This window comes from Leptonychotes weddellii, chromosome 13 (assembly GCF_054177405.1).
Source record: "Leptonychotes weddellii isolate Sample4059 chromosome 13, ASM5417740v2, whole genome shotgun sequence".
NCBI classification, from domain to species: Eukaryota; Metazoa; Chordata; class Mammalia; order Carnivora; family Phocidae; genus Leptonychotes; species Leptonychotes weddellii.
Window position 1 is genome coordinate 3,480,563 of NC_138381.1, and position 14,582 is coordinate 3,495,144.

A 14,582-nucleotide genomic window follows, 5' to 3' on the forward strand; every position below is an offset into this window, starting at 1 on the left:
GGGACATAAATCTTAAAGTTTTTAATCATTTTTCACCCACAGTGCCTAACAGCTTGTTTCCCCTAAACTATTGTCTATCATTGTTTTACAGGTTTTATATCTCTTTAAATATTGACGAAATGACAAGGACCATCCTCACCCAAACCACATTCTATGGAAGATCTCAAACTTTTAAAGGTCCCAACAGGAAAAAAAATATTGGATTAGTTATTATACCCCAGGCTCAGGCTGCAAATGTGAATGCATGCAGACTATGTTGGCCTAACCAGACAGAAACGCTGGACGGCCACGTCACGTGCCTTCTCCCCACCCCCCCCCCACAACCCCCTGCCAGCTGGGGGGTGTGTGGCCAGCTCTCTCTGGCTGCTTGGGGCCATTTGCCCTCCTGCTGCAGAAGATGCAGACCTACTCCCTGGGTTAAGAGAGGAGCGCAGAGAAATGGAGAGAACACAATGCCATGTGCAGAGTCCATTCCGGGGACGCACGAGATGAAGGAGAGGTAGGCATGTTTATTCAAACGCAGATGAAGGAACAGAAATGTCTGTAAGGAAACCCTCAAATCAGAGGTAGCCAATCTCTTCCCAGGATTGGTCAATCTCTCTATCTCTATTTATACAAACCGAGTTTTTGTATTACTGTGTAGACCTGTATTCAACGGAACTTGCTACACACTCAAAACAAACATGATTTCAACTTACTTTTCAGATCCAACAGAAGACAGAGCTGTCCCGTTTTGTGATTGGATGTGGGCTGTAGTGGGAGGTGACCTGAGGAGTGCAGGCTCTTGAAGGGGTTCTTCTCCCTGTCCTTCTAACTCCCAACGCAGGGTTCCACTGCGTGAGGTCACCCCAGGTGACCAGTCTCATCATAAATTAAGGGTGTGACAAGAAAGCAGTGTGATTATGAATTAGAAAAAGAAGAAAATAAGAAAGGAAAACCCAAATTCTGTGCCCAAGCCCCAGCGGTCAGGACTCGAGTGCGAGCAGCTTCCAAATGTCTGAGCCGCTGCCCGCGGGGACAGAACCCAGCGGACCCTGCTTGGGCCTCCGACCCCCCTGCACACCACTGCATCTGTGCTTCTGATTCACCTGCCACAGGGTGAACCCGCAGAGCCACGTGTCTGGGGGCCTGTGGTAAAACACATATGACTTCACAGGATGATTATGCAAAGACCCCACGCTCCTGCATAGACCTCATTGTTATTCTTCTCTGTCACCCCTTGCGCCCAAAGTACGTAATCGCCCAGTAATTGAGCCGAAATGTCTAAATGGCTGAAGCTCCTAAAGGACAGAGCTATTTACCAATGAAAAAAGTGGGAAAAACTGTAGCAAGGCTCCCTGGCGCTCCGGGCATTAGCACAAAGACCGTGTCAAAGTGGCGCCCCGACCTGCCCCTCCTCCAGTCATTAGCAGGAACAGAGCCATCCTGGCCGGCGCTCTGCTGCTTCTGAGCGGAGCGCCGTGCCTTCTAACCCTTCTCAGGATATAATTTTATGAAAATTGAAGCCAAAGGTAGAAAAAGACATTTTCCTGCTCATGTCAGAAGTACTTCTGGAGGGGAAAGAGGCCGGGGGCCTTGACGTCGGTGCTCCCCTCAATGCAGACGGAAGCAGTAAGCCCTGGAGTTGAGGGCTCGGGAGTCACTCGCTCCCACGCCGGGAGTCCTGGGGGTGTCCTCGGTGGAGCCCCTCGGTGCTCCAGAGGGACCCGCGCAAGGCACACGGGTCCCCAACACGGAAGCACAGAGCAGCTCAGTTTTCCAAAGCCGTGCAGTGTCCAAAGTGCAGAAATCGGGCTTCCCTCTTTGGAGCAACACAGAACTAGTTCCAAGGCCCCCAGGCCCTTTGCCTTTAGAGCAAGACCTACCCTTCTACCCCCTCACTGCGGCCCTGGATTCACACTGCGGGTAACTGTAAACATCGTCCAACAGTCGGCGAGGATCCTCCGAATGAAGCACCTCGGTCCATGTCCATAGAGAAGGGCCATCGTTCTTCCAGTGGCTCAACCCAGTCATCCGGGGCACCCAGCGGAGTTAACAATTTTAATTATCATTTAAAAAAATGCAATACTTACCATGTGACTGAAGCACGTTGGCACACAAATCATGAAACGAGGATTCTGAATAGAATTTTTGTTGGTTGATGGCATGAGCAATACCTCTTGCTGCCGAAATAACTTCTCGAAGGCAATATAATGACGACATGACAATCTATGTAAATCAAGAACTGCTTGTGGGTTTATTTTACATTTGAGAAAACAGTGGATTTAATTGTGTGAACCAAAATGTACTGTACAATATTAATGACAGAACATCAAAATGTATAATTAATAGTGCATTGCTTGCTTTGTTTTCATTTATTTATTTTTGTCTGATATACATGCATCTGGAAAGATGCAGCAGGTGCCAGTAAAATTTCTCTATTTAAATCAAGCGCAGGAACTAAATTTTATTCAAAAATTGTGGTTTTACATTATATACACAGAAATTTAATATAAAATGACAATATAAAAAGTTAAAAGAGAAAGCATACAGCCAGAAGGTACAAAGAAAGTTGAATAGATTAAAATGGTACGATATGTAACATATAGGGGGTTTAAGCTGATGCTGGCAATTTACAAGGAAAGGACTCCAACGTCTGCCCCATGTTTTTTTCATTTACCAATGCAGCACGCTATAGAAAGGTCAGCTTATACCAAAGCTTACATTTGTAAATAACTATAAACCGCAGTATTTTACAGGAAAAAAGAAATAGCATTTTTACACATTTTTAAATAATAGCTTGCATACTTTTTTTGCCGAAAGTGGCATTTTTTTTCAGCATCCAGAGGGTTTGGGCATAGTGGCAACTGGGGTGTTTGGTGGTGGTGGTGGTGGGTTTTTTGTTTCGTGGTTTTTTTTGTTTTTTTTTTTGTCTTCAATGTGTAAAACTGTGGCTTCCTAACCCCACGAGTCCTAGACAACTTTCTATCTTCCAACAGCTGCATGCATGTTTCCTTCACAAACCAGTTCTGCATATAAAAGCTCATTTTTTAATTATTAAATAAGTTTTGTGTCTGACACAGCTTTTGATCTGAATGAAATGCCTTTAAGCCTTTTTTTCTTTTTTTTTTTTTTTTGAGTGAAAGGCACAGAAATGCAATTGCAGTCCTCAAAGGGTTAAATTTGACACTACTAGGTTCTGTGACCTTTATTGTCATGGCAACTTTGTAATTTTAGGATGTCTTTTTATCATTGTTATTTGTGTCTTTCTTTTCTGCTAAATAAATGTCTCTGAGTAGTGTGCCCCACTATTTCCTACAAAAGATAGCTTAACATCAAGAACAGATGTTGAAAATAAAGGTCAGACTTTGACTCACGGAAAAAGAAAAATAACATGCACAATCGGACAAAGAGCATATAAATATAACTACAAAATATGTGTAAGAAAAACCAAGGTCCAGACAGCCAGCTCGGCAACAAAAGGGAAGGCTGATTTCGGAGGCTCAGCCAGGCCTAGTGCAGTACAAAGACAATGTGTAGTGCAATGTGCCGCAGTCCCTCGCATACCTGGGGGCTATTGTTTCTCCAGCTCCGTCACATAGATCAGGTGGTCCTCCGGGGACTTGCCGTGGGTCTTACTAAGGTGCAGTTTGACTGCGTGCTTGCTCGCAAAAGTCCGGTTGCAGAGCTTGCATTGGAATGTGGAGCCCACATCGTCCTCGGCAGCCCCTACCGGGCCCAAAGCTTTGTTTGCCAGGACTTTTGAAACATTCTGCTGTTCTTGAATCTGATTTAGTGGCAGCTTGGAGAGATCCTTCAAGCTGAAGCCTAAGTGTGTCTCTAGATGATTTATGTACGTAGAAGCAGTTCTGAACTGAGAGGCACAATCGTTGCAAAAGAAAACAGGATGCCCTGTGTCCAGGTTCTTCAGGAACTTGGTACCCCCTGTCCTCCTCAGCTGATACTTCACGTTGGCCAGCCAGTGGCTGATGGTGGTCATGGACAGCCCGGTAAACTTGGAGATGTGCACGCGCTCCTGAGGGCCCAGGTCCGACATGATGTACTTACCCTCCGGCGTCTCCCGCAGGCTCGAGGCGAACTGGGCCTGCAGGATGAGCAGGTGCTGCGGGTTCCAGTTGGACTGTCGCCCCTTCCTCTTGTGCACAGGTGACAGCTCGTCCAGAGCTTCCTCGAAGCTGCTGCCGTCGGCGTCGGACTTCTCCGACACGGTGGAGGGCGTGGAGGACTTGGGGGTGAGCCGGCCAGTGAGGTTCTTCACCATGTCGGAGATGTCCAGGAGGGCGCTCTCCCGGAGAGGCGACGCCACGGGGTCAGCCGCGCTGGAAACCAGGGGCTTGCTTTTGGACTTGGTCAGGTCGATGGGCTGGTCGCTGTTGTCGTAGTAATAGCGGTCGATGGCGTCCGCCTGCTTGATGGGGGTGGCAGGGTAGACCGGCTTGTCCAGCATGCTGTTGCTGATCTTGTACAGCATGGCCAGAGGGTCCAGCGACGGGCTCACGGGCTTGGACACTTTGCCCAGGTGGGTGTTCATGATGGACTGCAGCGCGCTCAGCGGGTTGATGAAGGAGGGCTCCGGCGAGTGGTCCGTGATGATCCCCAGGTTATTACAGCCGTTGGTGAATTTGGCTTTCAGAGGCTCGGTGCCGTTTGGGGTGTGCGCATCCAGCACACCCTCCTTTTTGGCCTTCCCCGCCTCCGCCTCGGGGCCCTTCTTCTGCTGCGCCTTGCCGCCGCCGTCCTCCGCGCGCGGCAAGTCTTTATTCTCTTTGGCCACGGGGGACACAGCCTTGGCCGGAGAGCCCTTCTCCCTCTCGGCGGGCCGCTCCTCCTTCTTCACGCTGACCTTGCCGGTGACCTTCTCCACCAGCTCCTCCATGGCCGACACGTTGCTCTTGTGCGGCGGTGGTGTGAGGCTCCCCGGGGAGTGCAGCAGCGCGCTGTGCTCCGAGGCCAGCGACTTCACGCCGCCCGCGTAGGACGGCTGCATCTGCACACTCTGCACGGCAGGCAGCGGCTTCACGGCTCCGGGCAGCTGGTAGGCCGCATGGATGCTGGGGTAGCCGCCCCACGAGGGCGCGCCGTTCTGCGCTTTGCTGATGGCCGTGGAGACCGTGTTCTCCAGGGACTTCAGGATGTCCACCCCGCCCTTGGGGCTGTCGTCCAGGTCCTCCTCGCGGAGGTACTGATACAGGGCGGTGGGCTCGAACTTCTCGGGGGCGTCCTCGCTCTCCTCCTTGACCTTCTTCTCTGCCTCGCCGGCCGCCGGCGCCTTGTCCTTCTCGGGCTCCTTCTTGTCCTCGGAGGGCGTGGCGCCCGCGGGAGAGTCGGGCTGCTTCTTGATGTGGGAGGCGGGCAGCCGGGTGTGCGTGGTGGGGGGCAAAGGTATGGACTGGATCTTCTCTTCCACCACGGGGTCCAGCACCAGCTGCTTCCCCTTCTTGGAGGCCGAGGTGGTCACTTTGAGGAAGTGGCCGGTGACCATCATGTGGGCGGTGAGCTGCTGCAGCGTGTCATGTGAGCTCCCGCACTCCATGCACTTGAGGATCTGCGCCTTGCGGGCCTCGAACTGCCAGGTGTAGCTGGCACCGTTCTGGTAGCCGTAGCGGTTGTTGGGCGTCACGTAGGGGTTGGCGGCCTTCTGGTCCTTGGCCGACTCGCTCAGCACGGCGTCGGCGGCGAGCCCCGCCGGCTCGGGGGAACACGGGGACGCCAGGTCCTGCAGGGCGCGCTTCTTGGTGGAAGGGACCAGCTTGGTGATGGCTGGCACTGGCTCCTTCAGAGGCACTTTCTGGTAATGCTTTGTCTTGATCATGTGGACGCTCAGGTCCTGCAGGGACTCGAAGGAGTGGCCGCAGTACATGCACTTGAGCACCTTCTGGGCGTCCTCCTTGCCTTCCATCTCCATCAGCGAGCGCTTCCTGGGCTTGGACCACCGCTTGGTCTTCTCGGAGTCCTTGTCCCTGTTGTCGTCACGGTAGTGCCCCGTCTCGTTCATGTGCACGGTCAGCTCCACCAGCGTGTCGTACGCGGCGCTGCAGTCCTTGCAGCGGAACTTGCTGGCGCCCGTGAACACCGAGCCGTACAGTTTGTTGTTCTGCCTGTAGAGCTGCACGGTGCTGAAGAGGCTGGGCTCGGGGAGCAGCCCGTACGAGGACGTCTGCTGCAGCGTCTTGGCCAGGGCGGCCTGGTGCCAGTCGTACCCCGAGCCGCCGCTGCCGGAGCCCGAGCCGGAGCCAGAGCTGGGGGTGCTGGCCGTGGTGCCCGTGGTGCCCGCCGTGCTGGCGGGGGGCGTGGGGGCGGGGGTGGAGCTCTCCTTCTGGCCCGCATCGTTGTTGCTGGTGGTCGAACCCGACTTCTTCAAATCCAAAGCTAAGCTGGACCAGCAGGACTCGGAGAACAAGTTTGCATACACAGCCTTGATTTGTGCCAAGCTGTCCTGGGGATAGGAGACGCTGTCCGGGCCCTGCGGATCCTCCTTCTCTTCTCTGGAGGAAGAGCTTTTGAAATGGACTAGCTGGTCGCTGTTCTCACTGAAGGGCGACCCGTAGCCAGCGTCCTGGTTCGTCGCGGTGCTGACGGGGGAGTTCTGGTAGCTCTGAGCTTCCTTGATCTCCGCGTCCTCATTGCACACGTAGTCGCTTTCCGGGATGTCCAGAGACAGCCCATCCTCCTCCACGTTCTCTTCATCTATTTCTGCTGCCTTCAGTTCTTCCTCAGGAACATAAGCTAGGAGAGAAAAATGAAACACAGTGAGGAGAAATAAATCATCTTCAAGGACGCGGCCTCCCCAGCAGTTAGATGATCTTTAAAAAGATGTTTCTCAGCCAAGCGCCCAGGCTGCAAGGCTCCCCCCGCTTTGGAATGACCCAGTCTTCAGCTCCTGCGGAAATAAGGTTTCCAGCAGGACGATATCCCCTCTCCTCCCAACTGAACACACTATCAGCAAAGGAGCCTCCACTAAAGTGTCAGTATCTGCCCCCTTCTTAAAAACATCAGTCTGGCCAACACAGCGGGGCAGCGGGGCCCGAGGGGGAGCCCGGCCACCTCCTCCTGGAGCTTGTTCCTTCCCTAAGTGACGTGCGGGTCCGTCATGCCTCCCCATCAGGTGGGACCTGTCAACTCGCAGGGCAAGATATCCCACAGACAGTAGCACAGTGGTTTCCGCAAATAAAGAGCTTCCTCAAAGGCCAGCGATAAAAACACTCTGGTCTTCACCAAAAAGAAGGACAAAATATAGCACCTTCGGCCCCCTGCCTGGACAGCGCAGACATCACCTGCAGGGGACACCACACAGTCGTACAAAGCAGCATTATTTACAAGAGCCAAAAGGTGGAAACAGCCCAAGTGTCTGTGGACAAATGAATGGATGAACCAAATACGTGTAGGTACACGATGGAATAGTATTCAGCCTTGAAAAGTGGGGAAGCTGACGCACACTACAGTGTGGATGAAGCTGGAGGGCACTGTGGGGAGAGGAGCCACACAGGAAAGGGCACGTACTGTAGGATTCCACGTAGATGAAGCGCCTGTGGTAAGGAGTCCCATTCGCAGGGACAGAGAGCGGCGTGGGGTGTGCGGGGCTGAGGGAGGGCGATGGGGTGGTCGTGGTTCGCGGGGACACAGGTTCAGCCGGGAAGACAGAAAGTTCCACAGACAGATGGTGGGGATGGAGGCACAACAGTGTCAACGTGCTTAATGCCACGGAACTGTCCACTTGAAAATGGTTAAAATATTAACTTTTGTGGGATGAATATTTTACCACAATAAAACTTTTTTTTTTTCAATTTTAACAGGGCCAGTATGTATGCGCTCTGACAGCCTACCCCAGGCTACACGTGCGCAGTGGAGCGACTCCTGGGGTTGAAGGCGTCACCTCCCAGAGGAAACGCCAGGATACTGACAGGTGTCCCGAGACTGAGAGGTTTGGAGGGCACATAAATCGTTAGATGAAACCCGATTTTTTTACTTCAGGACATTTTAGATACTTTAATAGGTGACCAATCTTGTTAATTCCCAAGGGGAACTACCTGCACGCATGACCTCTTAACTTATTTGACCAACATAATTTTACTTAAATTTTTTAAGTTTTGTTTCTGAGGAAACAATGAGCCAAACTCGTGTTCCATGCACTCCTTGGGAAATTTGGGGTTAAGATATTTTCCAGGAAGCCCCTAGAAAAATGCACTGCTATGATGCGAGAGGGGTGTCTCATTAAATATGATCACTCATTATCACGTTATCAGAGCCCGATCCTAAGGGAATGCGGCAAAGAGCACACGCGTCTTCAGGAAAGGTTGGGAGGATAGAAGGAGAGGGGCGGACGCCGGGCGCAGGAGGAAGAGACAGGGGAGTACCAGCACCCGCAAACAGACGGCTTCAGGTTGGGGCGGAGGTGAGCACTCTAGGGCATGAGCACTCACAGTGCCCCGAGGACGCGCGTAAGCCATGCACACGCACACGCACACACATGCACACGCATGAGCACTCATACACACACGCATGAGCACGCACACGCACGGGGAATCCCACCGACTCGGTCATTTGGTCAGCCTCTCCAGCTGGACCCTTCAGAACCCCTGCACACACCGTGGGCCCATCCCCACCCCTGGTGCTGGTATCGAGCCAGCTGAGCATGAGCGTTCACGTGGCTCACAGCTGAATCCCACACAGAAGAGCCGTCCACGAACAAATGTGGCCATTACAGTTGGTACCTTCCCGCCAGCATGGAAAATAACCACTAGTGCGGGAGGCTTAACTACACACACTGGAATCTGGATTATGCTCCAGACAATCCTACGGCCCTCCTGTCAAAGGAAGAGCTCAGAAAATTAAAAAAAAAAAAAAAAAAATGATTGCCGAGTTGAATGTCATCTTCATTTGTCTGTAATTATTAAAGGTTTAGGACGGTCCAGGGTTCTGAAGTTCGAAGCTCAGGTCCTCAGCCAAGGGCCCCAGGCGGCCTTGCCACCTCTTCACAAGCTGGGCCTGGGCCCCAAGGTCCACCTCTGTGGATTCTGAAGGGGGCATCTGAGGCTCTGAAGCATCTGGACAGGGCAGAGTCCGTGGGAAGGTGCGGGAGCGAACCCACAGGCGCCGGCCGGCGGGGCCTCCCGAACTACCTCCAATGGCAAGGCCTCAGGCAGCTCCGCCAACCAGGGTCCGCGGGAGGAGGCCGCGTACTAGACTCGGTCTGTCCGCTTCTGTGAAAGCAACATTCATGCCCTAGCAAGTAATTAAAACTAAGTTCAAGGAAAGGGTTGTTGTTGCTGTTGTTGTTTTAAAGAGAGAGAAAGAGAGCACTAGCAGGGGAGGGGGGGGCAGAGGGAGAAGCAGACTCCCCGCGGAGCAGGGAGCCCAACACGGGGCTCGATCCCAGGACCCCGGGATCATGACCTGAGCCGAAGGCAGACGCTTAACGACTGAGCCACCCAGGCGTCCCTCAAGGAAAGGTTTTATCTGAACCCGTCTGGCTCAGCCTGGGAGGCCCATCGCTCTGGGTCTGTCCCCTGTGTCACCTGTCGGCTGGTCTGTCTCCCTCACCGGATGGAGGCAGGGCTGCCCACCGTCTACACGGCGGTGGGCACCCGTCCGTGCGTGCGGAATAAAGAAAGGACGTCTGTCTCGGCTCTGGGAACCCAGGATGGGAAATCCCCTGTCCCACCACTAGGGTTTGTCCAGCCCACTGGCCCTCACCCTCGGAGGTGGCCTCTCCAGGTCTGGAACGGCACAGACATGACTATGCTGGCCCCTGCTTGCTCCCTCCGGCTCTCCCTCCCCCGGCCCCAGCGGAGTGGACTGTCATCAGACCACACTCTGTCCCAGGCCGACTTCCTCCTCAGGCCATCTAGTCCACACCCGGAAGTTCCTGGGTTGAGCTGCTATGACTTCCACGCACAACTCCACACCCCCAGTGTGGCTATTACCCGTGTGTCAGGTAGAACCACACAGAGCCACCCCCAGCCTCTTCCACAAGGAAACCCTCCTAAGAAGTATGGGTTTTCGGTGAGCCTCTCCCCCACCTGGATGCCCGCGTCCACGGTGTCCCAGGAGGTGAGGTGTGGCCGGGAGGGATCCCCGACGTGCCTGCTTTGCTGGACTCATGGGAAGGGGGCCCCAGCACGCTCTAAGCTGAAGCCCGGGATCCTACCTGCTTTCCCTGACCCAGGCTCAGCACGCCCACCCTCCAAGCGCCCCTTGGGGAGGCAGCGTCAAGGTCCCTCCTGCCCCAGTCACGCTCCTGGGGACAGCGTGTGTTGACCCTCCCACCCCTGGGCCAGGGCACCGGCTGTTGCCAGCCACCCCTCCCACGGCTCTTGCCTATCGCACTCTGGTCTCTTTCAGGCCGATGTTCAGCGGTTCCAGGAGTCTTCCAGTGTAAGCCTATGACCCCTGAATCTGTGTCCCACCCCCACCCCCGGGTCTGCCGGTCACAGGCCCATCAGGGGACGGCACCTGAAGCCTGGCCTTTGTCATGCCTTCCCACGTGTTTGCAGAGCCAGCCCTGTGTCTGGCACACAGAAGGAGCTCCAACTGGTATGACATGAATTTGTCATGATGTGAGTGTTCCAGACACTCCCAAGTCAATTATGTGCAAACAGAATGTTCCTCCTGTCCCCTCCCCAAATAACAACACACTTTCTCCTGAACTAGGAATCCCCTGAATCAGTTGTTATGAACCATCCCAAACAAGTTACCCATTCCAGAAAAGCGACAGTTGTCCTTGTTCCCAAGCCCTGCATCCAGCACTGCCCCCACCTCCATAATGCAGACCCCCCACGCCGCCCAGCACGCACTGCAGAGCCTTCCAGCCGGGCCTCCCCATCTTGTCCTGCAGCCTTCTTCCTCCGGGCCGGCCAGGGGCCCCCACTCTCGCAATCCCAGAGTTAAGACCTCCGCGAAAGCCATGTCCTGCACAGAGGGTACGAATCCCCAGGCGGACCCCTCCCCCTGCCACGTGTCCAGCCTTGGGTGCAACCTGGTCCAGGGCAGGACCCCCCACTCCCACCTTGTGAACAACACTTATCCTCAAGGGGAGGCTCAGATGTCACCTCCATCATGACACCTCTCTTAATCCTTGCCAGAATCCACCATCCCCCCGAAGGACTGAGAGATGTTTACCTGCCCGTCCTCTTAGACTGTGAACTTTCATTCCACTCACGCTGCTGAGGCCACCCCAACTGCCGCTCGGGGGGCCGTGCTCATTTTATCACCATCTTCTACCCCACGAGCCTCCGGGGCAGCATCACTGAGATGCCTGTCCTGCCGATGAGGAAGCCGCGCAGCTTTCCCAGGGTCCCGCAGGGAAGGAACCAGGCGGTACCCACATCCGGGTTACCTGACTCCCGGGCAGGTCCTTCCATCCAGGCACCTCGGGCTGAAGCTGATCTCCTTCATCTGCCAGCATCTCACGCCAGGGAGCATGTCCAGTAAACGCCATGGACGTGAGGGACCCAAAGCCATTCCGCAGGGAGTATTTAGAACACCTCTCATGCGCCAGTCATCGTGTCTAAAGGAGACCGTCTCACCAAAGAAGCAAGAGGAGAGAGTTTGAAATGTGGACACTCTGAGGCCCAATAATTTTACTTTTGGACGTACAGCCAGGAACACGGTATGAAATACAGAAAAAGCTTTATGCATGAAGACGTCCTTCACAGTATCATTCCAGACAAAATGTGCCATGCTCTAAATCGTCAACAATAAAAGACAATTCAGCGATTTGTAGTTTATTCCGAGGATGGACTGTTACTCAGGCACTAAAAAGTATCTTTAATGACAGGGGGAAAGTCCTTAAGTGAAAAAAGCTAAAAACAAAAACCGTACACACAGTACAAGGGAAAAATTCTTTGAAAAGAATAGTGTTTTTTTTCTGGATAATGAATATCTGTGGGTTATGCTGAGTGACACGGCTCTTGATAAATATCTCTACCTTCAAAATCTGCTTTGGTGTTTTCAGCTCAGCAAACAAGGATTAGCCACCGCATACTGTTTCTGGAATAAAAGAGCTGGAAGCAACCCTGTGGTGGGCACCTAGCAGCTGCTAGCCGGACCCTGGGAACAGGGGGCCCAGGAAGGGCAGCGCGCAGCCTGGGGCGGAAATATGCACCCCATATTGGTTAATTATCGTTTTTCAAAACATGCTAAGAAGTAAAGGGGAGGCAGGAATAGTGAGGGGTGCAGATGCGTCTGGGTTCTGGTAAGAGGGATTGCAGTTGGCAAGAGGGTCTCCTGCTCCTGGACTGCGCGCCCCCCAGGGTGTTCCCTGTCCCGCCCTCCCCTGGAGAGGGCCGCGGAGTCCCACGGACGAGCACAGGTGGCAGGGCCTCTCCATCGGCCCTCAGCCTGCCAGATCAACAGTCACCATGCTGCATCACTTGAGCCTTCTAGAACACTCCTGTTTTAGAACATTAGGGTTTACACTTTCACCATCTACTCTTCAGTGCATCAGTCCTGGTAAGTTGATATTCCCCAGCTATTTTGCTCTTCTGCCGTGTTGTTTGAGCCCATTGACCTATTCTTTGAATGAGTTCACTTTTCAATGTTAACATACAAGGGGCCGGAGGAAGCGTGGACCCAGACGGGCAACCGGGGGCCACCTGCCCTGTGCCCACGCCGTGACACCCTTCTGACCCTAGAGTTGTGTTCTTGCCCCCTCCTAGGATGACCCGGGCAGGGTAAAATTCACTTCTGAAGATAGCACATCCACTCAACCCGGTAATCTGCACTCCAGTGGTGCATTCCACCGGCCCGCCAGGCGAGGCGCAGGTCAGGGCACTCATGGTCACATGGGATGGCCACAGCCCGTGACAGGTGCAAGGGATTCAACTTCCACACAAACGAAGGCGTGAGGGAGCCCATGGAATGTTCCAGATTGATTCTGCGAGCGATGAAGCCAGGCCCCCTTACCCTCTGCCCTCCATTCTCAGAACTTTCAAGGGCTGACTTGGCCCCAAGGCCTCAGCACTAATGATGACAATAAACACAGAATTCCCAGAGAGCACCTCCTGCGTGCTCACCAGCGGCCAGGACCCACCCCGCACATGACCCCTAATCTTCCACTCCTCTCCACCTAACCCCTGGGCAGCTGATGGTTGGACCTTCCTGAGACTCCCCCAGGGTCAGGGCTGGGCTCTGACCCTCTCTGCCTCGCTTACTGACCCGGCCCTTTAAAAGCAATGCTCAAGCCCCCCGGGGCCACCCCCAATGGCTCCTGCCTTCCAAATCTGGGCTCAGGCCAAGAGCACTCACATCTGGGGGTCAGAGCCCCCAGAAGGCTCTAAAACCTACTGAGTCTCCATTTAAGAGTTTGGGCCTGGGGAGGATGAGAAAGCTGGACCTAGCAGGACAGGGCTGCTCTAAAGATGGAAATTCTCACACGATACCCACCCCACGGCGCCTGAAAAGACCAACCAGACACTGGGCTTGGGCGAGAGGCAGGGAAGGAGGCTTTTGGTTTTACCACGTCTGTATCTGGAGGAAGGGGCTAACCAACTTTTCAAGACAAGGCCCCCCGAGCCACATCGACCACAAACGGCAGGTGCACAGAGTGTGTGCAAGCGGTGACTGAAGAAAGGGCTGACCCGGGTCGCCTGGGCCTGGAGGCCAGGGTAGGTGGGGGAGGGTGACTTTCCACCTGCTTGTCTCTAGAGGGTCCAGGCGAATGAGGCCACTGCTGTGGTCTCCTATTGAAGGACAGATGCCCATCATTTTCCTGACATGAGGACAGACAGATGAGACACCCGCGTAGGAGCCCCAGCCCAGTCACCTATGGACAGTGTGGCCCCCACACACACAGTCACCCACTGGTCAGGGCCTCAGTTTCCCCAAACTGCATTAATGACAACTACTGGTGTCTTTTGGGCGGGGGGGAAGGTCTAGGAAGTGCGACGGCAGCATGTCTTCATCAAGCCCAAGTCCGTGCTTGCCGGCCCCTCTGCGTCCTCCTCACACCCTGCAGATGCAAAATGAACTGGGAAATGTGCATGCAGGGGCCGTCCCCCTTCGCTGTCAGAGGCACCCCTGCTCAGCCTCACGCCTTACAAGCTGTTGCCAACCTCTGAACAGTCGGAACAAAGTAAGGAACACTTGTCCCGATGAGAGCCTACCCATCACTGGCCTTTAGCACTGGGTAGATGGTGCACTTAACAACCAGACTCAAAATTCGGGCCAGGGAATCATTCGGGAAGTTAGTCCCTTAACTTCTGCATCACCCAGGCCCCTCTGTCTGCTCTCCGGCAGTTCCCCTGATGACCACACCTTCCACCAGAGAACAGAGCACGGAAAGCCAGCGGGAACCCGCAGGGAGCAGAAGTGGGTTCCTGGTTAGCAGCTCCTCCCGAGGCCCGATGCCCGACGCGGAAGGCGGTGGAATGAATGACAAGAATCGGCCTGGGAAGCTTTGTTTATCCAGGCTCTTTTCCTCACTAGCACGCACAACTGAGAGTTGGCTGTGAATGAGGAAAATGGATACTTAAAAGCGACAAATATCAAACACAGGTCTCGTCCCTGCTTGGCTCACAGTAAACACCAAACTTTGCTATCATATTGCCACCTGGTGAAACTATACAATCATACCAAATTACATG

The 14,582-nt window shown here is 54.1% G+C and overlaps 1 protein-coding gene across 1 annotated transcript in view; it reads right to left on the bottom strand.

The window, feature by feature from the left end:
- Positions 1–2,213: 2,213 nt before the first annotated feature.
- The window catches only part of TSHZ1 (teashirt zinc finger homeobox 1), a 75,526-nt gene continuing 63,157 nt past the window's right edge, over positions 2,214–14,582 (bottom strand). The window contains exon 2 of the mRNA XM_081801001.1: positions 2,214–6,726. Coding sequence (XP_081657127.1) covers positions 3,554–6,726 — 3,173 coding nt within the window. The 3' untranslated portion in view covers positions 2,214–3,553. The remainder of the gene's footprint in view (positions 6,727–14,582) is intronic.